This window comes from Phoxinus phoxinus (genome assembly GCF_949152265.1).
Source record: "Phoxinus phoxinus genome assembly, chromosome: 5".
Lineage (NCBI taxonomy): Eukaryota > Metazoa > Chordata > Actinopteri > Cypriniformes > Leuciscidae > Phoxinus > Phoxinus phoxinus.
In genome coordinates, this window is record NC_136880.1 from 20,533,948 (window position 1) to 20,559,229 (window position 25,282).

The following is a 25,282-nucleotide window of genomic DNA, read 5'->3' on the forward strand; positions in this document are numbered from 1 at the left end:
ATCAAAAGTGACAGTTAAGACATTTATAATGTTACTGAAGATTTCTATTTCAAATAAATGCTGTTTTTCTGAACTTTCTATTTATCAGAATATTGAAAAAAAAACAATATTAAGCAGCAACTGCACATCTCAACAACGATAATTATTTGAAAAGACTGGAGTAATGGCAGCTCAAAATTCAGCATTTCATATAATTGTTTTAAATATTTTTATTCTAAAAAATATTTTACTGTATTTTTTATCAAATAAATGCAGCCTTATGAGCCTAAATTTGATTTAAACAATGTTATACACCATTCATACTAGTTAATCTGTTTTCTTAAATCACGGTATCTATTAAACAGTATCATTTTGTTTTGCCAACTAAAAAAGTATTGTCAGACACAATTGAGCATTTATTGATTTTAATTCATCCCACTGGAAAAGAGCACTCAAATATAAAACTGTAATCATTCATTGTAATCTCTGTAGTGCTGTTTAATCACAGGGCTTTTCCACAGAGGAATTAGCACATTTTCCTCTCAACGCGTTATAGATGACTGAGTGTAAATATGCGTGTGTGAGCGTTTGAGGAGGTTGCCATGAAAAGCAAATTAACTGTCGGGTAAATGACTGACGTCTTCATGATACGGGTAATTATCACCACTGATGTTTTCAAATGAGTTGAACAGATCTATTCACTGCCCCTCTTCCTGAGGGATGCTTTGTTAAATGAAGAAAGAGAGATGGCAATACATTATGCCCACACACACACACACAGTCTTTTGAGGTTTGTGAACTAGAATACAGTACCACAATGATCTCGGCATCATGGAAATGCTCTTCATTCATGTTCTTATCAGAAGAAGTGCTAGCAAATCGGATAGTCCAATCAATCTAGCCACATTTTGCAAGCTACACTTTTAGTTCTTTTTTGACATCTGTGGTTCCATAAATTCCTTTAACATCCATGGATCCTTTCAAATGGTCAAAAGGATCTTTACAGTGGAAAAAGGTTATTTAGATTATTCAAATATTCCTCAAACTAAAGGTGCAGTCCTTTACAGTTTCTCTATAAAATTTCAGTCGAAATTGAGTAATTTCAATACGAATGCGATTGAGTACGCTCATGTTAAATTTGGTCAATCAAATTCTCCACACTGACCAACAGAAAGCTGCTCGGTTTGAAAGCGAGACCTGTGTGAGCTACGCTTTATACATCGCTACAATATTGACGAGTGGCAATAGACTTTTTTGCCCACAAACTCTCTTTGTTCTCTTAGAAACTGTTCATTGAAAGGTTTTTGGGGAACCCAAAATTATTCTTCATTGGCATTGCTGTGAAAACCGCTTTTCGGAAAGTTTATTTTTAAGTGTAGCCTTCTTCATTTAACAGAACAGAGGGGATAACAGGAAGAAAAAAAAAACTAGAGAAGTGTGTATGCGAGTACATAAATAGAGGTGGTGGTCTGGGGAGGTTGGGGAGAAATCCATTTGCAATTTAAATGGAAATTTAATGATCCCACGGAGGCAGTGAATTAGCCTCCTGATCAATTGATCATGTCAAGGACAAATAGGTAAACAAACATGTCCATTAATTCTGGCCCTCCCTCTGTCCTTACGTCTCCTCCCTGCTGGGGAAGAGTGTTGGAGGATTACCAGGGAAGAGAAGCAGGAGGCGAGGGGGAGGTGGAGGAGCTAACAAGGCCCTGACAAGCTCCCAGCAACTGAGGGGGACTGTCACTTCATTCCCACCCCACTGGGACGGACCAGCCCACCTCTTTACATGGGCAGTTGGGCCCAGCAAGACTCTGTTCACCATCACGGGGAGGAGAAATAAGAAGCGGGCCACGGGCACGGATGCAGAGAGAGGAGGTTCCTTGGACACGGTGATCTCCACCAATCTGGCTCTGGATCAGCGCATCGGTGTGGATGGGGACGAGGGCACAGTGCCAATTCCTTGATGACTGATCACCAGCGTTCATTAACTATTGGTTACAGTGACCGTAGCACATGTCACTTCACATCTGTTCCAGAATGAAAGACTGCATAGAATCTGTGAAGCTGCAAGAGTTTCTAGATTAAAGAAGAAAAAAAATCTAAGATCAAATGCACCAGTTACAAAAAAACAGCACTCAACTGCTAAATGAAGCAAGGTCAGGGGTGAAATCAACAATTAGTCTTGAAATAAATGATTTAATTCCCTTATATGAGCATTGATCATTCCTCTTTAGGCCATTTAAACCCTCTTATAGAGTCTTTCAGCCCAAAATTATCTTTTCCAATCGTCTCTGCTAATTAGCCTAATAAGAAAGAGATGAGGGGTTTCTATAGCATGGCTCTCATTGAAAGTCTATCAAGACATCTTGATTACCGCTAAATAGCTTTGGCCAGAGTCGATGGGTCTCAAAGGAAAATTTGCTCAGTTCTTTCAGGAAAAGAGAGCAAAACAAAAATGCTATTTCACTTTCAAATTGGCTAATGATATGTATGAGATCTCTCACAGTGCTAGATATCAGATACTGTAGAGTTTGCACAGATGACATGCATGCCAATTCCAATAAGGGAATATTCTTATGCATGCATATGTAAAAGCATGTTTGAAGCTCAATGCGTGTTTTTTTTCTCACATCACTCCGCTATCAGATTAATCTAAACATGTGTTTTTATAATGCGAAACAGTGATTAAAAAGTGTCCACATTAATATAAAAATAATTTATGTCTTGCTACAAAACACTCCTCCCTTTTTTAATGTATATTTCTTCCAAAGACGATATTTTGAAAAAAATGTCGATACAATGAAAGACAACCCCACTTGACTTTCATCGTATGGACAGAAAAGGTTGAAACATTCTTCAAATTTTATTTTGTTCTCCACAAAAGGAGGAAAGTCATACAGGTTTGGAACGACACGAGGGTGAGTAAATACTGACATGCAAATATTTCTGCATACTACAACACCTCATAGAACCAAACACGGATTTAATCATGTAATTATTACAAAATCCCCCCACAAATTTTCACTTCTCAGTGCAATTCAGTAGAATGCAGGAATCCTGTTTTAATGCAGCAGACATTTATAGTACAAGTCAAATAAAGCTCTGAAGCAAGATGTAAAGGAAATGCAGACCAGGAGCTTTAACAATGCCAAAGGCGGTGGGAAAGCTTTTTAAAAGGGCCATTTGTAAAACAAGGAGTTAAAACCAGATTATGGGTCAACAATAACACAATCCCTTATGCTCATTCCCGTAATACCCACAGAAGAAGAGGATTTATACTTATTGTGGGAGGCTAAGCATCAGGCAGCCATACTGCAAAAAAAAAAAAAAACATTTTACAGTGGGGCCAGGTAATCCCGTACGGAGGTGGTTCGACTACGCTTTGGGACTGAATGGAGAAAAGGAAGTATTACTGTTATCAGAGAACTCAAATCTGGGCTTTCCAGGTGCTGCTAATGCTGGATACACCCTCTCCAGCATTTTCAATAGATTGTGTCGGATTTGCCTAGTTGACTCTCTAATGAGTCAATTGTTCTCTCTGTTTACGCTATTAAAAGAGTATTAGCTCCGTTAAGGTGTGGGTGCCAAAGGGAGACACTGCCATAAGGTCTAAATGGGGACCCCTGTGAAGAGCTCATCAAACAGAACTGCATTGTTGATGCATCAAACAGGTCCAGCAGTTAGCTAGCCATTTTACAGACGGTGGCATTTCTGCTCTATGTAATGTAACGCGTTGATGACGCAAACGCCTTCTAGTCACTGTCTACTCTCTCGGCCGGAGGCGCATTAAAGCCGGTCGTGTGGACGGCAGTCATCAGCCCCCCTGCCGGCTCGATCGCTTCTCATCATCTACAACTGCAAAAATGCGCTCATGAAACAGGTTATGAGACTATTTCATTTCTTAAAGGATAAGACCGCCAAGCACGGATCCAATGTGGGTGCTTATGACTGAAGTGCCATGGGTTCTTCTCAGGTATCCTCTTAAAGCTACTCATTGAGAGGATGATGAAAACTTCAGTCAGAAGCAGGGAGTCCGCTTATTGCGAATCCTGGGTCATGTTTTAAACCTCTTCGCCAAAGTGCCTCAATACGCATAGAGTGCTGAGAGCCAGATTACTGACTGATAGGACAAAGCCCAGAGCTGATACAGAGGGATTTGCCAAAGTAAAGACAGATGTTGTAGTCGTGCAACGGAGAGCAATCCATACTCAGGGGCAAGGAGTTAATGGGGAAGCGTATTGTTATCAAGGGCAGATTTGCAACTTTTGAACCCATCTTTTTTATCTGAAAGAGGACTTTGCTTGTATTAAGAGTGTGCGCCAATCCCTTTTAGCAGCAGGGGCCGATCAACTAATCGTACATATCTGAGGTGATCTGTGAATGCCGCCAAACCCACGCCACAGCTGTCTGCTGCTGAAATATCAGGATGTCAGATCATCAATATAATCAAACTGACCGGGTGCCTTAAAATGCTCATGCCTCTGCCAATTAGCTTTAACTATTAGGATAGTGCTTTCAGGCAAAAATCTGCTTTCAAAAGCCACCACGAAACAGAAAAATGTGTCTCCCAGCTCTACAGGTTCTCTACAGCTATATAAATATCCCTGAAGGTGGTAGACATTATAAATGAGTTGCCAATAATTCATGCAGGTTGCCGTTCATTGTGTTTTATTAGAAGCTGCTTCTTTCACTCAATAGTCATCAAAGCACTAAAGAGGAAGAGCAGCCACTTTATTCCCTTAATTACCCAATTATAGCCAACAGCACCCATACTGAGGATAATGACCTCATCTGAGTCCAGTCTATTGAAATAATGAAAGCGCCTTATTAATTATGAACGGCTTAGCAACACTACGATTACAACAGCATGGGAAAATATTAATTTTAATCAAATAATAATTTAATAATGAGAAATTATAAATGGACATAAGACATTTGAACTCATTCTGATTGTGCAGAAGTTCGAAATAAAGACTTTTATTGATTGACTGACTTGGAGCACTAAGATAATAAAGACATAAAAAAATAAATGAAAAAATATGTGTAATCTGAGGTCTCTTTAGATTAAGCCAACACTGGCTGTATGTCGGAACTTCCCTTTACCTTTAGTTATTCTTCCGTCTATCTCTCTACTGTGTCCACGGGCTTCATTTTTACTTATGTCAGTAGCAGAAGCTTGTCAGAAGCGGTTAGTTTCTTTAGGAAAATGACTCCTGGTTCTTAACTCACAGTTCAACTCAAGCCTGAGATTTTTTTTTTTTTAGCGCCTCTTGTTTTTTCCTTTTCTTTTTATTTTTGCAGTGAAGGTGGATTAGGAGAGAGGGGCTTTTGTTTAGATAAAGCGAGGGATTAGGTAGAGATTTGCCCCCATAAAGTTGTGGGCTTGATGGGCCTTTTATCCCTCCATGTCGCTAAAGCTGTGTTGCTTCTGGATTAGGACTATACAATGGGGCCCCTTGTGCTGAGGATCCGGGCCAAAGTGAGCAAGACGGAGAGAGAGAGAGAGAGAGAGATTGAAGAAATACAAGGGGGGAAGAGAGACTGAAGACAGTAAAGAGATGGAGAACGAGAGAGAATAAGAGGGGCACAGCACAGCTTCTGACAGAACTGACAGGTCAAAAACTTTTAGCATGGGGATTTGTTAAGAAGATCCTGGGATCTTGTCACGAATGATGCGATTTCCAGAGGTATCAGTGGAGCTGTGTGGAGAAATCAAAATAAATTAAAAAGTGGCACTGCCCCTTTAATACAGGTATCTAATTTAGCAAAAGGAAAAAACGGGTTTGAGACGAAGGTGCTGCTAATAACGTGTCTAAGAGATGGCTCCTGGCAAATTGCTTTGTTATTCTTGTCAAAAAGGTCTCCTGGAAGCAGTCGATTTTAAGCCATACATCAAAATGATTAATTGCTCTGGGAAGAACAGATGCTGAAATACCCTTGGATTGAGCCTGAGAGGCTACAGCTTTGTGGATTGCAAACGTAATGTATTCATGAAGTTGCAGAAACATCATTAGGTCTATTAATTAGCTAATAACAACCATCTCGCGTTTTGACACCAAATGCCTTTTTTCATTCTTTCCTGCTAAAGCTACGGGACAGTGTTAAATTCAGAAGTTTAAATAAAAGCCAGCGATGATTGACTCGTTTATACGATATCATCCCTCGTTTTGTAAAAAGCAGCCGGATTCGCCACAAATAAAATTATTTTGAGATAAATTCTCGTCGGTTTAGTAAATTCAATGTCAGATTCCAAGTATAATCGGAGACTTTACATTGCAAATGCTGTTGTTATAAATGGCTATATCCAGCAAAGAAATAGAAACGTGATAACATACGCACGAGAGGGCAGCAAAATGAAATTGGAGTGCCAAAAAAAGAAAAACACAATTACTTGGAGTAACACTGGACCGAGGGCTTCTTTTGCAGCTCTAAAGGTGGGTTTCTCTCTGTGGCACTTTAAATGGAAGGCATTTAAAGCCCTCAGATGTGCTGGACAGTAGTCCTCGTTTAAGCAGATTTAAGGAAGAGGCGCTGAGAGGAATTCTTTCTCACTTTAATTGCTTTAGAAACGCTTCTCACAAAGAGACATTGCCCAGATTTACCTCCCGTTAAAGTTCTTATTTCCATCGGTTCACAAGTTAATCCTCTTTCTTTCTCAGACCATAAAAAAACCAAGTGGGGAGAAAATGATGGGAAAGGACACAGGTTTGGTTTTTATAGTACATTATATATATAATGTGTGTGTGTATGTATGTATGTATGTATAAATAATAATAAGTAGGCTAGCTATATGAAGCGTCTTTGATAATGGCAACAAAAATAGCCTTGATTTTTTTTATAGGCTAACCTACTTTTAAATGAGCAAATCTCTACATAAATTATTATTATTATAGATTTTTTTTTAGGCTATGCATTTGTTAATGCGCCAAATAGGCTAATTGTTTATATTATTAATTTTCATGTGGTCTTTTCTTGCTTGCTTGCTTAACATGTATAAAATTTATGTATATAATTTTATTTTATTTTAATAGCTTAGAAAAACTTTTGAAATTCATTATTATTCTACACTAACTGATCAATTATACGAGCAACTAATGAATGAACTATGAATGTTATAGCTACATACTGATTTGATTTTTAGCATCGCTTGATTTCTTGCTGCCTATAATAAATATTAAATTAAACAGAAACATAATTTAGACTATAAGCCATGCGTTTAGCCAGTTCATCATCTGAGCACATACATTGCCAAGACAATCTTGCATTCGACACAACACCCATTTTTAAACGACAGTAAATGTGTGTAAAAAGAGACAAACTACTCCGTTTCATTCAATTTCCACTCGTTTCAAATTCCTCTAGATGATAACTATGGTCAGAGATAAAATTCAGTTAGGGATTTTCACCCTGGCCCGCTTTTCTGCGAGCATCTTTAACAAATTATGCAAGCTTTACATTAAAAGGCTACTTTGCGCTGCCCTTAATTCCAACCTAAACGGTTTTGCTCCGAGAGAAGAAATCTTTTCTAAAAACCCTTCAAGAAGAGAAGGGCATTATTGTTTTAATCCTCTTACCGGCAGTCATTTCAAGACAGAGGTTTTTTTGGAGGCTGAAATAGCGTCTTGTCTCCCCTTATCCTCACCCAAATCCTTCAAGGCCGGGAGAGATTGTGAAGGCAGTAGCCTGGCATCTATTAGAGATCTCTAAAGTCCCTTCAGTCTCTCCTGCAGTGGCATGACAAAGCCGAAAAGCAAACAAAACCAATGCATGAGATATTCGTTTGTAAAAAAAAAAAAAAAAAGTCTTGGGACTGTGACCTTTATAGAAATATTCCTATGTTCAAGAAGTAGGCTAAAAGTAGTCAATGCGTGAAAACAATGTGAGAAAGCATACTAGGCATTTACACTTACTAAGTTTGGCAAAACAGAGTTCAAAATAGTCAATTTCTAGCGATCTGCTGTTATTTCGAGAAAATTGTTTGTGGTTCTTGCATAACTTTAATTAATGATAAATCCTAAAATCAAGAAAACAATACGACTCCATGTAAACGGTCAAATGCAATATTTGTTCGCTCTTTTTAAACATCTTCCTGACCTAAAAACCTCATTAAAATTACGAAACAAAATTTAGGACGAGAACACGATGTATTTAATGCCTTATTTGTCCATAATCAAACTCTTTGCCATCACCGTCTATCTAACTATAGGCGTAGCTATCTATGTTGTTCCTGCTTTAAACTCTTAATCCCACCCGATGGCAGTATTTTCTGTTTATTCTCACATTATGGTATTATTGTTTATAAGCAAAAGTGCTTGTGAGTGGACATTAGTGCTGTGATTTAAGACTTCTAAGTAAATGGTCAATTGGCTCGGAGTCCACACACACGCAGCCAGAAAAATACCGTCGAGCTTTGATTGACAGCTTCAAGGACCAGTAGCAAGCCTCGTTGCTGTTACGCGGAGCTCTTTAAAATCCCTCCTCAAAGCTCGTGTCAATAGATGGACGCAATGTGCTGAGAAGAGCGCGCAGGGAACGATTTGGAGGCGCTTGATACTTAGCGGATACATTTGAATGGGCTCTTAGACTTTGAGAAACGCGATAAGGACATCTGGGAAATACTCCGTGCTACAAGCAACAACATATCAAGTGACACTGTGAGACACTGGATAAAGGACAAGACTGAGGTAAGAAACGAATTGTTTATGCAATTGTTTACATTCTTAAAAATAAAGGTTCTTGGCATTGGTGTTTCCACGAAACCGTTCCATTCCAGAAAAGGATATTTATGTGCAAACAGTTTCTTTTAGATTATTAAAATGTTCTTCACACTAAGAATTATATATTTTTTAAAGAAACGTTCACTGAAATGTTCTTTGGGAAACCAAAAATGGTTCTTATGGCATCGCTGCAAAAAAAGAAAAGAAAAAAAAAACCCTTAAGAGTAGGCTATATATGCTAAATAATTACGCCATGAACTAATAACACAACAGAAATATTTTAATGTGTCAGTTCAGTAATAGGCTGTCTGAAATATAGCTTAAATAAAAGCGGGCAGTTCCTCAACTTTTCTTTAGTCTTCAAAAAGGCCTATTTAAATTTTAAATGTACATTACCAATGTCCTTATTTTTTTTTTTTCTGAGATGTTATAGTTGTAATCCAGAGTAAAATAATGATAATAATTTAAAATAATCTTAAACATAGCCTGTGTGTGAAAGAGACAAAACATACAAACACAATTTTTAAACATGAGCTAAAACAGCGGTCTGACTTTTTTGTTATTTCTTTTTTTTAGCTTACTTGATTTCACAGTATAGTGCCATAACTTGGATAAAACTATTATTTTTCTCAATTCATAATTATTACATTGAAATTCTGTTAAAATACATTTCAAGTGGATATAGTTCAACTTTGAAATGGAGTATTGGGAAAAACCTGGAGGCCTTTGACAGTGATGGATACAAATATATCATATGAGTGACAATATAAAACCTATGTCATGCGAGACACGATAAATAGTCCCCCCGGGTCAAATGGGGTTTTAACGTTAACATTTTTCCTAATTTAGTCGGATCAAAAAGTTGCACTGTACATGCCAATTTGCATAATGAGGTTTTAATAATCGAAGCATGGAGTGTCACACTGCCCGCAGCAGTAACAGGCGGATGAACAGAGTACAATAGCAGCGAGACACAGTATTAAAATAAGCTGCCCTTTGTGCTAAATATCAGCTGGCCTGTGGCGAAATTTGACGTTTAGCAAGTATTCACACGCTTGAACGAATATTTCGCAAACGTGAACGTTAAACGATACATTATCAGGCCTATTATTATTTGGTCGCACTAAATCTCTATTGCATTGATCGTTTTTATTAGCCTACTGTTTTGAAAATGTGTGTAAGCCTATTCTGTGTATTTATTGATCGTTTACAGTGTTTTTGGGGCAAATGTAAGCTACAACATCCATGGAATGACAATGAATGAACTAAACTAAAAGTAAAATACATAAGTTGATATAGGCCTAACACATATCTTTAGACACATATTGGTTGGAAAGCACGCGCGCGAGCATTTCTTGAAGCCACACGCGCACACACACACACACACACACGGGCCTAAGCTCACTGTACGTCCGTCCGTGTCAGCGGTGATGATAAATGGAGGTCTCCACAGTCGAAACCTATTTGCACTTCCATTAGACGGGGACCCAAATGGGGATCAACATGCATATTTTACCCGCAGAGAAGCCATACATCTCAGCCAAAACGTGGCCCCGGGGCGATGGGATAAGGGGCTGCGAGAGGAGGGAGGGAGAGAAACGGACCCCATTCAATTCAAATACTTGGGGGAGAAAAGTAAATGTTTAGCAAAGCACCTTCTGTGCAAGCGAATTAAACTATTCCCTCTTGCCCTCTGATCACATTCATCAGACGTTGCACTGACTTAATAGTCTGGGAATGGGCAGTCCGGGTGTCACAAGCTTCCACGCTGAGGAGGCTACACGCGTTTTGGTGGCCTAAAACGGGCAAAGACAGCAAAAGTGCAAATGCAAACCTTTAAACAAATCTTCCAGACAAACTTGCTTCCGTAAGTTCTAAATGCACATAAGGACAATGGCCGGTTACAGAAGACAGACAGGCATTTTATTCCAAAGAATAAAAGGCACTTATACAATCTGTATGTAGCCTAATTTATAGCCTACTTGAAACAAAAATATGATAAAAATGCTAAAATGATAATAATAGGTTAGAAAATTAAATAGGTACTGATTATTATTATTGCTAAAAACTTAACCGAGGAACGAATAGACATTGGTTGATTTAAATAATGTTGGCCTACTATTAAAATATGGAAATGTACTGTACGTCCTGTGTAGCCTACTGTGCTGTACGCATCTTATTGAAACGGCACAAAATGTATTATCACAAAACACTTGCAATGAGTTTTCTACTTTATTTTTTACTTTTTACATAATTGCTCTTTTAAAATAGTCTAACTTCGAATGTTGTCAAAGATTTTAATGTAATATGATTTAAATAAATTATACTTGTTTTAGACATTTTGTCCCATGAATTTAATGTTGGCTACAATCGAAATAAATAATAAGCAATTTAAGTGCTGGCTGGAAATACAATTTCGTTTAAAACTCGAGGCTGTTAGAAGTCCCTGGACACCCGGCATGTGCTGGAGTAGGCTATATACTTTCTCTCTTAATAATTCGCACTGCATTGACCTCGGAGATATCCGTGCCTGTCAAACACCTCTATATACTAATACATATCTAATCGTGTCCTGGAGCCTTTCATTTTATCTATGAAAAGTTTAAACGGGCTGTGAAAAATGACTGAAAAACATGGGCACTAAAACTCAAATGCAAATCAGTAAATTTTAAATATTGAGAATAAAATATCCCAACACATTTAGGCATTATTATAAGTAGCACAGGTTAAATTAACTTTCGATTACAAAACTGGTAGAATAACATCTTTATCGAAACATTTGTTCACTGCTAAAAGTAGATCTCACTAAAAGCAATCAATGATTCATTGACAACTGTTTTTAAAGGATTTGCCACGGTAATTTGCCTCTGAAATTATATATCTAATGTAGTAAGCATAAGTCGGAGCTCATTTGGTAAACAAGTGATAATTGCACCAATTAATTCCTTGTGTATGACTAATGGATTGGACAAAACAATAATTGGATATTAATGAACACAGTTCCGCTCATAAGCGGATTTCCAAAAGCGCTACTTGACACTCTCACTATAAGATTGACAACCATATTGATTGATTATATACATAATATAATCAAAATATGACAAAAGCAAGATGCTGATTAAAATATTTGTTTTAATAATTGTAATAGGCATACATGAATGGCTAATTTAAGGATGTAAATGTATGATCATCTCAGTGTGCGAATTAATCGCTAAATCTTTTAAGGCATTTTGAGGAAAATTCCATTATTAATTTTATAGCCACCACAACCAACTGTGAAGCAAATCTTGACACCAAAGTATCAATTATATCAATTGACAAAGATATTCGTCAAAAAATAATGTTATTACACTAAGGAATTATATCATAATTAAATATTTATTTATTTATTTAGTCCATAGTAGGCTGCATAGGCTATATTGAAAAGTCGCTCACATAATGTTGCTATGGTAATCACCTCACGCGAAACGTGACTTCTGTTCAAAAGCATTTATTTAGACTTCTATTCGAACTCGGATTCTAACTTTTGTGATTCCTAAACCGTTCGAAAACCCCGTTCAAATGTATAGTCTACACACGCTTGCATGCAAAAAGAAAACTTACTTTGAGATCCCCAACCTTTTATTCTGACTCCCTTTATGTCAGGCCTCAATATAGGAGATTAGACCACCATAGAATGTTTAAAAAAAAAGTGTGTTAACAAATGGGAAAAGCGCTCATTGTTATTATAACATCCTCGCAATCCTGCTATTTTACAGATATTGTGGAATCATGCAACACTACGGAGTGAACGGATACTCTCTCCACGCCATGAACTCCTTGAGCGCCATGTACAACCTGCATCAACAGGCGGCGCAACAAGCGCAGCACGCGCCTGATTACCGGCCGTCCGTTCACGCGCTCACCCTCGCGGAGAGACTGGCTGGTAAGTGCGTTCCCTCTCTCCCTCTCCCATATAGCGCACACATTTATTGTGATTGTACAATGAATTAAATATGCCGTGTCTTTTCTCTTCCAACGGCTGTACATTTCAAGATATCATACTCGAGGCTCGCTACGGCTCTCAACATCGCAAACAACGCCGCAGTCGCACCGCTTTTACGGCCCAGCAGCTGGAGGCTTTGGAGAAGACGTTTCAGAAAACGCACTATCCAGATGTTGTGATGCGGGAGCGCCTGGCCATGTGCACCAACCTACCTGAGGCACGTGTGCAGGTAAGAATTAATTTCACCTTTAAACTGGTCTTTAAAAGTTTAGAATGTCCACAGATACGCATCAATAAGTCAGGAGTCAAATCTATAAATTGTCTTTTGGTCTTCAGGTATGGTTCAAGAACCGCCGTGCAAAGTTTCGTAAGAAGCAGCGAAGCCTCCAAAAAGAGCAACTGCAGAAGCAGAAAGACGTCTCGACAGACGGAGCCATAGGAACAAGCGATAAGGATGATGCCCCCTCCAACCTAGCTCTTGAGAACCAGCCACCTTCGTCATCCTCTTCTTCCTCCTCTATGGAAGCAGAGGCAGCTCCCCATGCACTGGCATCAGAACTTAGTGTTGAGCTTAACGTAACATCGGCAGAGCAGTCAGGCAGCGAGTCGGCCACAGAGGACAACGCAACCGACAAGGAGGAGGAGATAAAGCAGCACAGAGAAGATCTGAAGGTTGAGAAAGAACCAACACCTGGAAACCTTTCCCCTCTTTGCAAACGTCTCAGCCCCAAACCAGGTATGTATTTGCTACTGTATATATTGGCACTCTTAATAAATGTTCTTGTTGGAGCCATAGCCGTGTAGGCAAGTGCTCCAACATACAGTGCGGATGCACTTCGGGGCAGTCCGAGTTCGAGTCCTGGGTCGAGGTCCCTTCCTGGTCCAATTCCCCTCTCCTCTCCGATAGGATTTCCTGTTTGTCCTCCTATACTGTCTTATGTAAATAAAGGCAAACCCCCCCCAAAAAATGTTTTACTTAAACAAAAAGGTTTATTGGTATTGAGGGTCCCATGAAGAACCTTTCCGTTGCACAAAAGGCTCTTTATAGTGAAAAAAAAAAAGGTTCAGATTATTAAAATGTTCTTTTGCGCACTAAGAAAAAAAAAGAGGTTATTTTAAGAACTGTTCACTGAAAGGTTTTTTGGGGGGTTCCCAAAATGGTTCTTCTATGGCATCAACGTTTCTTTTTAATAGTGTGAATTGATACTATGGTTCCAATCTAAATCTCGACAATCCATCTTTGTGTCCTTAGACTCTCCTCTTGGTTCCCCGGCCATCTCATCTTCCTCTAGCGGGGTGACTGGCGGGATCTCTCAGAGTCACTCGTACTCCTCGTCTCCGCTCAGCCTCTTCCGTCTGCAGGAGCAGTTTCGCCAGCACATGGCCGCCACCAACAACCTGGTTCACTATCCGTCTTTCGACATGGCGGCCCCGTCGTCTATACCATACCTGGGCATGAACGTCAACATGCCAGCGCCCCTGGGTTCCCTCCCCTGCCAGTCCTACTATCAGTCTCTATCTCACCACGCGCAACAAGTTTGGAACAGCCCCCTGATGCAGACCTCTGGAGGCCTTCCTAACCACAACAGCAAGACCACCAGCATTGAGAACCTACGCTTGCGGGCCAAGCAGCACGCGGCATCACTGGGCCTGGACACGCTGCCCAACTGAGCAGGAATCTGAAAACTACCTGAGCAAGGGAACATCTCTCTACCACTACCAACATGCCACCTGGACTTCAAGTTAGAGTCAATCTTTGGACTAAAAAAAATAAAATAAAAAGGGTGTCTTGAGGTTCTCCTGAATACTAAAGTTGCCTTCAGGAGAGGCAAATCAAATCTCTAACTCATTTGCAAATATTAGAGGGCTTGTTATTTTGAGGCAGGCAGTGAAATGATGAAGGATATTACATTTGTTGTGCTTAAAAAGACAGACAGGCCCTGGATTAGATTTAGTGTTATTTATATGTTTTGGAAGGGCGTAGATGTTTGATATAAGCACTTTTTGGAGAGAGGACCTCAGCCGGCTGCATGCACTATATACCAGAATCTGAAAATAACTTTTTAATTTAATTATGGCGGTTCTCAAATTACACATCACACAAATTACCTTGTAAAATGTAAATCTTGCACAACTACATAGATTAATTAAATCTAACCTGTTTAATGGTCAGGATTTAACCACGGTAAATTGGGGATGGTTGGGTAATGAGGAAATGATTTCATTGACTACATATGCAGAGCTTTTAATTACATGTAGCCTCGGGCAGAGGAAGAAATGCAATTATAGACCGTGCATATCATTGGAGATCGCCATATTAACACTCGGAGGGAAAGTACTCTCAAGAAAACTAGTGCTTACATTGCAACAGGAAACAATGCTGAATAGTGGTTGAATGCCAGACAGTCCAGAACAGGAAAAGTTCTCCAGTGGAAAGCGAAAGCAAAGCACTTCCATGTATGGCAGCTTTTCTCCCCCTATTCTCTGCTCATTCTTTCCATCTCAGTGCTGAGCTCTCATTGTGTTTGTAAAGTATTTTAATATGTAAAATACAAAGTCTTTATCTATAAATGTTTACTGGTAAGGCAAATGTAAAAGTTCTATGTTTTAGACTGAGAAGATTTTAACCCTGTGATGATTCTGGTAGCTGTCCCTTTGTAAGATTGTACCGGGTGGGCCGCACTGCCCGTCTGCGTCTCCCCCAGATTATTTAACCTATACAGTCTGGTCGTCTATGTAACTCTTTCATTGTCACTGTGAACATCAATATACAGTCACTCACAACATCACACAAAGTGGTGAATTTGTAGCCTATATTGGTGGAGAGTGTTCCAGAAGTATACACATCTTTCCCTATGTCAATTGTAGATTTAAAAACTTGTAAAATAAAACTTCAATAAAACATTGCTTCGACATCTCTTGCTTATCCTATACCACATTCAATCCAAATTAGACCGTGAGCATGCTAAACTGAACAATTAATTTTAAAGGTTAAGACAAAAAAAGAGAGCTGGTTTTAAAAGATAGAACAGCAGAAAACAAGGAAATGAAAGTGAGGAGGGCAAAAAAACAAGGTAATCTTGGGAAATAAAATCGTTGTGGGGACATAAGCCATCCCAGATGAATAAGCAGGCCATTATGCTGAAGAATGACAGCCTGGGGCCGTGATTATGCCGCTATTATATCTTAAACAGTGTGGTTTGTCAAAATGCATAAGCCCTTTGCTCACATAAAGAGGGTCTCCCCCTCTGTGTGTATTTTACCAGAGGCTTGATGCCACCCCGCCACCATGTTCTCAGTGCCCTTGATGGGGCTGCTAACTGCATTTTAAAGTGCCTTATGCCATATTTAAATACAGCTGATTGTAATGCGTTCTAACATTCAACCTTTTGAGTGGATCAAAACACACATGGGAGGGCGGTATGATTCATTACGAAAAAATTAACACCAACATGCAAACAGCACATTTAACTTGTCAGTTAAAGGTTCCAGCAAGTCAACAGTGTAAATAAATAGCATCTAGTTTCCAGAGCAAAAACAAACCCCCAGGGGTTTGACACAGATTATGTGACAACAAGGTCAAGTTCTCTTTACTAACTCGTGTAATGAGTTCGGCGTGGTAAGAGAAGCATTTTCTGTTAATCGTGTAGTATGATTTAAGGCACAGGCATTAAATTGCTTGCTTGCAAATGAAGCCTGTTCTATGCCCGGCAATTTAAATGATTAACTTAAATGTCACAGTACCAAAACAAATAGTTACTACTTCTAAGCTCTGCAGCATCCCAATTCAATTATTAAGCGGTTTCTAAATTCACCTTAGTGTTTAATCAGGTGTCACCGTCAGACAGTCCTTTACAGACACGCACAAGCACAAAATGTACTTCGAGAATGCGTACCACAAAAATCACAGTGTACCATTCAATCAGAACTTTTTTCCCCTCATGCTCTCCTTTTTGGTTTTAGCTGCATGGAGAATGAAAGCTGCCACCATAAGGAACCCCAGCCCATTGAGGAAGTGACAGGCACTGCCAGAATATGATCCTAATCCTGTTCCCAGCATTCTTTTAGCCCGCTGGCACTGCAATTTTGCCACATACTCTCCAAGCTGTCAGCTGAGGTAAATCTCTCTAACAGCACATTGTTCAGATACACATCAAAGAACTCCTGGAAACCAATACGGCTCACTCAGAAATTAGCGGGAAAAAACTGAACATGCCAACTGTTATGTTAAACCTAAACCTAAAAGAAAGTGTTCGAAAATATTAAATAAAATATTGGTAACACTTTAGTTTAGATATGTCCAATTCTCATTATTAAGTTGCCTATTAGCATGCACTTCACTAGGATTTTGGCTGTTTATTAGTATTAATGCCTTATTCTCCAGGACCATAATATTCTACATCCCTTAATCCTACCCAATACATAAACTTAATTACCTTCATATAAAAAAAGTTGCTGCCTCAAATTTAAATACAATCAAGTTGGATGTTTCAACTTAAATTACATTAAACTAAAAAGTAATGTAATGTAAATGTTAAAGCAATGTTTTTTTACAGTGTTATAACTACTAATAAACAGTAATTAGGAGTTTATAGAAGCAAAAGTCATAGTTAATATAGGTAGTTAATAGTGAGAACCAAAGTATTTAAATGATTGTTAAATAAAGTCGGCATGAAATTTAAGTTGCAATAGTTTTCTTCATTATCTGAGTGAAATGGCTTCAATAACAAGAGAAAATAAAAGTAGGGTGGGACTTGATTTTGTCCACGGGAATTGATTGGATGGTTGTGGTTTGCTATTGCTGTGATGTCATCTGAGTGACAGGTTGTCCCGCCCTCGCGCCAGTAAACACGTCATCAGAAAAGATGCGTCACAGCAAGAGGGATGGGAAGTTATTTTGGTTAAAGATCACGAGGGCACATGAATAGTGATGTGCACGGATACATCATTTATAATAAAGATTGCATTATTCCATTAAAAAAATAAGAAATGTTAATTTTGATTTTATATGGTTACTTTAAGGGACAGCGAAAAAGTGAGCTGAGAAAGCGCTGAATCGCTGATGACAGGACGATGACAACAGGTGTTTGAACTCGCTGGCGAGAGGTCGCCCTCTTTGGTCCCAGCTCTCTTTTCTGATTCAATTCTCCCCTTTTTATCCCTCTGTTATCACAACCCCACTTAATCCTCTTAAGGGCAAAGAAAACCCCTCTTTTCTGGGGAGAGCTCACCCAAGCCAACCGCAGCTCTCCAGAGCCTGTCACCAAAGCGCTGTTTCAGTCACACGTAATTACACATCAATGCCACACTACACATACCTTTCAGACGGGGAGAGTGGCATTGTGGGCATGCGGAGGGAAGCTCAGCGCTCTTTGAATGCAGGACACAGTCATATGGATTAAGTCTCCACCGGACACTTGAGAGTTAGGCGAGACACTTCGCTACTGTGCGAGACTTAAGGAAAGCAGACAATCCCCGGCAAAAAAAAAAAAAAAAAAATGTATTGAAACGGCCGTTGCCTGCGAGGATTTATTTTCTTAATGGTAGATTAAGCGGGAAGATGTATGGTGTGGTAATTCACGCTAAGCATCATGGGATGGTTCGTGAACGCTGCTTCAGCAGAATGTTTAGCTGTTATTATCTGAATGCTGCGTCGCATCAGTAATGATCGGATCCACCCAGAGATGGACAGTGGACTGGACCACAGCTAACACTGGCGGAAAAACTACGATTTTGGTTACACTTTATTTTAATGTGTCCCTGATACAGTGTTATTATATTGAGTAATAGTAATGAACTAGGCCACATGTGCTTACTATAGGGTTAGTGTATAAGACTAGGGTTTGGTTTAGGGTTATATGCATGTAATTATGCCTAATTTGTTGTTATTATAAATTTAGTAAATACATGTAGGCCTAACATGTAACAAGGACACTTTGAAAAAAAGTGTTACCAAGATTCTTATTGTTTTTGAAAGAAGTCTCTTAGGTCTCTTAAGTCTCACTAAGGCTGCATTTATTTGATTAAAAACTTTCTATTTAAATATATTTTCAAATCTTATGTATGGTCACATATGATGGTCTTCAGTGTCAAATTATGAGTTGGCGCTGAAGTAACGTTTCTTAATCAATTGATTTTACTAAATATTTTTGTGGAAACCAATATATATATATATATATTTAAGGTTTATTTGATGAATGGAAAGTGAACAGCAATGCACAGCATTTATTTGAAATCTTTTGTAACACTATAACTCTTTACTGTCACTTTGATCAATTGAATGCATCCATGCTCAAATGCATCATGCTCTTTTTTACAGCAAAATTTTAATAGTTTAGCACGGTTTTCAAAAAAATAAATAGGAAAGTACAACCATTTTCAAAACTGATAACAATAAAAACTAAGCACGGGAATAAATTACATTTTAAAATCTAAAATAGAACAGTTGTTTGAAATCGTAATAATTTCCCCACAATATTACTGTTTTACCTTATTTTTGATCAGATAAATCCAGCCAAACTAATGTCTGCTGCATTTTGTAATTAGACACTTATTTCACTCGACCTTTATGTGTCTTAAATAGTTTTTACACTGATTAAAACATTTTTGGTGGTATATTTAAAATTCTCACTATGAAATAAAAATTATATTTTAAAATATTAAATATTTGTCATTTAATTGTAAAAATGAAATATTTGTATAATTAAGTCACAAAAATATTTGGCTTTCGACATCTGGTCCCTATGAAAACTCCCCGAGGCCAGTCCACCCTTGATCCACAGTCTGAAGAGTGAGTGCTGAGGCCGAGGCCTCATGCTGGGCTCTTAAGATATGCGACTCACACCACAGATATCCGAGCAGTGGGATACGCCTAAGGCCAGAGCTTCACAACACCTACAACAATCAGATACCTTATCACTGAAGCGCCTAAGGTCAGCCGTTACGTTTATGTGAATACGGTGTTAACAGCTTGTGGACATTAGAACAAACATGGAGTGCAGAGATCTACTGATATCCATGTCATCTTACATCAGAAGGTGTGAGGAGGACTGGGGCCGGTTGGCATGTAAACAATTGATCTCAGAAATATAGTGTGACAGAGGTTAAGTTATTGTCATAGGATGAATTTACTGATCCAGAGAGAACGCATATCATTTAAAGGGTTAGTTCACTGTGTCATCATTTACTCTGTTTAAAAACCTGAATTACTTAATTTCTTCTTTGGAGCACAAAATATATTTTGAAGAATGTTTGTGTAACCAAGTCCAAAAACAACACTGAATCCCATTGACTTTCATTGTCCAAAATATCTTCTGTGTTCCGCCTAAGAAAGAAGGTTATACTGGACTGACAATGAGGGCGAGTAAATGACAGAATTTTAATTTTTGGGTGAACTGTCTGTTTAACTGTAATTAATCAGTGCACTAATCTCACATACAAATGATGAAGTCAAAAGGGTGAGCATGAAGCTTGTGAAGGAGCCCTGCGGTTTTAAAGCGAACTTCACAGAAGTTTTGGCAAGAAGCTGTGTGATTGAATCATAAGTTGTTGTTTTTTTCCCGTGTTTGCCTTTTCCATGGGAAGCAGTTATGACTTCCACCCACCGACGGACATCTGAGATTCCGTCATTATAAGGCCTCGGCGTCCGGACCATATTCCCGACATGTTTCTGTCATTACAAAGATCTACACCCGATTTACATCATTGGCAAGGTGCTCGCCAAATGATCAGATGCCAGCATCCTCAGCAGTGTCAAAGTCAATAATGAATAAAACGTATAGATGAAAAGAACTCGTCCCTAATGGTCCCTCTGTCTCCTGAGTGTTAAAAAATGTAAATTTATGTAAAAGCCCATAGGAAACACATATTTACAATACGTTTAGGTAATCACAAGATGCAGGCATGGAGAAATATCCCGGCCGAGAGAGGCAGTCAATGCAAAAATAGTTTTTATGTGTCATTAATTCTCTTTGCATTCCCAAATAACCCTATATTACCGCGGTAATACAGTAATCACTCACAATCGCACAGAAAATTATCTGCACTCATCTGTGGAATAAAAGGCGAAGGGGAAAACGAGGGGAAAGCATCCCATTTTAGTATCCTCTTGCGTCCTTAATGTTCAACGAGAAGCCGGCGAGTAAACGACTGCTCGGCCAATCTCGACTCTGGCACCGATGGAACAGTTTCCGAGCAGCTTAATGATAGCGGGGAGTCGATGGCTCTCGTCAGCCCCTCTTCCTAAAATGCGCACACCTTTTCATGCTACATTGCCCAGAATAGACGCAAGGTTCATGGACAACTGGGGGAAAATTGAACCTTTTATACGCTACCAGAAAACAAAACACTCCTCTGATGCCAAATCTAAACGACACACACACTCGGAGCGCTGACATTAGGTGTAGAAGTGCAGCAGACACATCAGCCCATGCCGTATTCATAAGAGCTGCCCATGACATTATTTATCCCTAAAATCAATGTTACAAACACTAGTACAGAACACTCAAATCAAAACGCCTTTTGTTGTCTGTATATAATACACACGTATATTGTTTGTGAACAGCTGATACAAAATTTCAAGCAGATTCTGTAGTGTTCTGATATGTGAAACTGAGGCTAAAGTGTGACCTTATTTTCTTTAAAACAAACTCCTAATTACTGCTTATTAATAGTTAGTAGGTAGTTGGTAGTTGTTTAGTTTAGGTATTGGGTTGGATTAAGGGAAGTAGAATATGGTCATGCAAAACAAGGCATTAATATGTGCTTTATGATTAACAGCCAATATCCTAGTATGCATGATAATACGCAATTAGTTCATAGAGGGAATTGGACCCTAAAATAAAGTGTTACCGAAAATTATCACGCATTCAGCGCTTAGGCCTCATATTAATTGAGAGACTACATAAAGATTGAAAGTATTCAAAAATAATGTAAAACCTGAAAGCAATTGTGACTATATTATATCTTAATTACACACTTTCCCCGAAAATAAAAAAAGTTTAGCTAGGACATGATACATGTGAACTACGCATCCGTATAACAGACCTGTGAACAACACACTTAAGAGCCTACATCATGAATTTCATTATCATGAATACATATATTTAAGATAATTGTAAAATGATGAAGACCAGCATGTTTTGGTAATCTGCATGACAGGAAGACACAGAACTGTTTCTTCTTTGAATCATGCAGACATGCATACGGTCAGATCAGTTCGATAACGGTTCGTCGACGCCCCCTATTGGCCACACTTGAGAACACGTGAATAAATGAATAGGATTCTCACATTTTTAGAACCATTGCTCTATTCTTGATTTGTTTGATTTGATTTTAGTTGATTTGTCATTATGGCAGGAATAATGGATTCTGCTTTTCACTGTCCTACTCAACAGGGATTGCATATTCAATTATACTTTGGATAGATGCTGTACTTCTATTTATTTGTAAACCTTCATTTGTTTTTGAAATGAACAGGCATTAAACTTCCCCACGAGAAAAGGGAAAAACAGAACTATTATAATGTCAGATTAAACTTAAAAAAAAAAAAAAATGATAATCAAATAACAATGACATGATTCTCACTATTATCTTGGTTACATTAGTTAGAGCCTTATATTCAGAGAAAGTTCCATGTCTGGTCACTAGGGTGCACTATTGCAGCAATAGTGGTGTGACGCTGTCATGTGCGCTAATATCTGAATGTCCGGCTAGTTTATTCGTTGTAATTTACACATATAAATAGGTCCAAAGTTGGCACAGAGGTGTGGCAATACCAGCTCCCCGACACTTAAGTGTGGCGCAAAGTGGAAAGTGTCAGAAAAGCGTTGAGCGAACCATCTGAGGTCCTGAACCTGTACTGTGATTCCCAGCTCCTCCTGAGCGAGACTTATGGCCTGTTGCACCACACACTCATTCTGCAGCTGGGACAGGGAACATGTAGAGTACACTATGTGTCCACCACGGCGAGTGGCCTGCATCCCAGCCCTGGGCAGAGAAAGAAATATCAGATTAATGCGAGTTCTCAGTCAGTCTTTATGCAACATCCACATTTATTACCCTAAAACACATTCAAAAAAATATTCTTAAAAAGTCATGGTAGTCAACAATAGTTCTGTGAAAAGTCTGGAAACATTACTATTTTTAATGTTTTGAAAGAAGTTTCTTACACTCATCAAGCCTGAATTTATTTGATAAAAAAATACAGAAAAAAAGTCATATTGTGAAATATTACAATTTAAAATAATGTTTTATTTTATTTTAATATACTTTCAAATATAATTTATTCCTGTGAGGGTAAAGCTGAACTTTCAGCATCAGTATTCCAGTCTTTAGTGTCACATGATCCTTTAAAATCATTCTAATATGCTGACAATATGCCAATATAAATCTTAGCTATCACTTTTATAAATTTGATACATCCTTGCTGAACAAAAGTATTAATTTCTTTCACAAAAGAAAGGAAAAAATTACTGACCCCAAACTTTTAAACGGTATATTGTGAGTGTATATTGTTAAAAAAAGATATCAATTTCTTTCCTATTGTTTGCACACTTAAGACAAATTACTTACACAAGAAGCTGTGTTTGCAAGAGTGGGAGTTTCTGTCTCTCTTTGGTCCTGGACCTCGTAAATAAATTGTTCTCCTCCACCATTGCAGAGTGTCTGTCTGTGGTGCAGGGAACATCTACAAGCACCTGTGAGAAGATGGAAGATGAAAGGAAGGTACAATGAAGGCACAATGCCCAGATATGCCTGGAATACTACTTGTGCTGTTGCCATATGCTTGGCAGAAATACAGTACATACTTTAATCAGAACACCACAGGGTTCAGGAAGCAGATGTTAGATATTTTAGAATATTTTGTGACGTCACACGACATACAAGGACAGGACAATGTAGCAATGTAAGTCACAGATGCATAAATATTTGTTGCTGTTAAAGTACAACGGTTCTAAAAGCTCGGGATCGGCAAGACTGTTTACGAAATAAGTCTATGCTCACCAAGACTGCATTTATTTTATCAAAAATACAGTAAAAACATAATATTGTGAAATATTTTTACAATTAAAAAAAAACTGTTTTCTATTTTAATATCTAATTTATTCCTGTGATGTAAAGCTGATTTGTCAGCATCATTACTCCAGTCTTCAGTGTCACATGATCCATCAGAAATCATTCTAATATGCCGATTAGGGTTATTTGACGAATAGAAGTTCAAAAGAACTGAATTTATTCAAAATATTTTAATGTTATAAATGTCATTTTTGATAAATGTAATGCAATCTTGCAGAATAAAAGCATTGCTTTCTTTAAAATAAAAACCACACTGACCACAAGTCAGTTCAACATGGCATTCTGCTTTAACTTGATAATACAGTTGCTTCTTCTCCAGACATTTTGCCTCATACTAACTCTGTCAAAGCGGTTCTCCTCAGTCAGGCCTAACTGCAAACCATCAGTGGATGAGATGTGGATTTTGTTTTCATTCCGTAACTCTTTAGGCACGTAGCTCTGAAGAGTCCTGCGTAATCGTGTTGTGCGGGAAACTGATAAGTCATTCGCCCATAGATAATCTGAAACGGGGAACAAACAGGTATATTGTATTATATCATATATATGAAGACCTATATCTCTTCCATTATAAAGCTTTGGTGATGTTCATTTACATACCGACTGAATGTGTCTGTAGGAGAGCAAGGGTCTTCCCTCCAGGAGCCGCACACAGATCCAGCACTGTGTGTCCAGGCTGGACGTCCAGTGCTAGTACAGGCAGCACCGAAGCAGCATCCAGAAGGTAATATCCCAATAAACCGCTGCTGTCAGGTCTAAGTTAATAAGACATGTATATTAAACATAACTTTGGACAAGATAGAATAACTGATTTTTTTTGTTGGTTTGTAAATCTTACCTTGCAGGCTTAAATCTAGATGTGTCTCCTTGAGGAAAAACAAGACATTTGATATCAAGACTTATATTGTGTTGAAGAGCAGCCGGTTCCAGCTCTGTTGAATCTCTGTGTGAGGTTGTGGAGTCCTCCTGTGAATGTTGATGTACCTCATTACTGGAAAAGCCCACACTGATGAAATCTTTACAACCTTGAGCTTCTAAATCTGAGATTATGTGAGGTTCTGAAGAGAAACTGTTTATCAGTGCTCCATACTTTTGTTCACACAGCATGGCGACTCGAATAGAGGGCCACAGGTCCTTAAACTGCATACTGTACGTTGTGTCAAAGTTGTGCAGAGCAAGTTCAGTAGATGGAAACTTGGGCCTTGTTGCTGCCTAGAAATGGAATATAGAAGACGACGAGGACATTTTAAGATATTCATTTGCCACCTTCGTTTTAATTTAAAAAGCACTGCAAACTCATTACTCACCCATTTTGTTTTAACTCGATACCGTCGCTGAATAAATGTAATCGAGACTTTGAATTTATTTATACAAAATATCGTGCATACGTACGCTGCCATGTTTGTGTATCATCAAATGCGTCCGTCCGACGCTTTTCTCCTCATTGGTTCCTAGCTTGTTTTTGTTATATATATATATTTTAGGATTTTTGGTTTTGTGATTTTCGCGCATACAAGTGATTACCTGT

At 38.5% G+C, this 25,282-nt stretch overlaps 2 protein-coding genes and 1 long non-coding RNA gene across 6 annotated transcripts in view; 2 read left to right on the plus strand and 1 right to left on the minus strand.

Annotated features, from left to right (window-relative positions):
- Positions 1 to 17,654, plus strand: part of LOC306999459 — a 65,114-nt gene extending 47,460 nt beyond the window's left edge. The window contains exon 6 of one of the 3 annotated variants that reach the window (XR_013797857.1): positions 16,645 to 17,654. This is a non-coding gene — a long non-coding RNA (uncharacterized lncRNA). Of the gene's footprint in view, positions 1 to 1,622; positions 1,753 to 16,644 lie in introns of those variants that run through there. The other 2 variants (XR_013797858.1, XR_013797859.1) reach the window with 2 other exon arrangements.
- nsun4 (NOP2/Sun RNA methyltransferase 4) lies at positions 1,317 to 25,259 on the minus strand. 2 transcript variants are annotated; one of them, XM_079614137.1, is made up of 7 exons: positions 25,062 to 25,259; positions 24,593 to 24,966; positions 24,355 to 24,509; positions 24,097 to 24,257; positions 23,254 to 23,378; positions 22,519 to 22,668; positions 1,317 to 2,055 (listed from the first exon to the last, which is right to left on the minus strand). In XM_079614137.1, coding segments are annotated over exons 1-7 (1,059 nt in total). In that variant the 5' UTR covers positions 25,155 to 25,259; the 3' UTR covers positions 1,317 to 2,054. The 2 variants fall into 2 exon arrangements, with proteins under 2 accessions (XP_079470263.1, XP_079470262.1); XM_079614136.1 differs by lacking the exon at positions 1,317 to 2,055 and having other exon boundaries at positions 19,035 to 22,668.
- dmbx1a (diencephalon/mesencephalon homeobox 1a) lies at positions 8,476 to 15,576 on the plus strand. The gene is made up of 5 exons (XM_079613793.1): positions 8,476 to 8,663; positions 12,455 to 12,621; positions 12,732 to 12,910; positions 13,018 to 13,417; positions 13,934 to 15,576. The coding sequence occupies exons 2-5, from the start codon at positions 12,468 to 12,470 to the stop codon at positions 14,350 to 14,352; spliced, it is 1,152 nt and encodes a 383-aa protein (XP_079469919.1). The 5' UTR covers positions 8,476 to 8,663; positions 12,455 to 12,467; the 3' UTR covers positions 14,353 to 15,576.
- Positions 25,260 to 25,282: the final 23 nt, after the last annotated feature.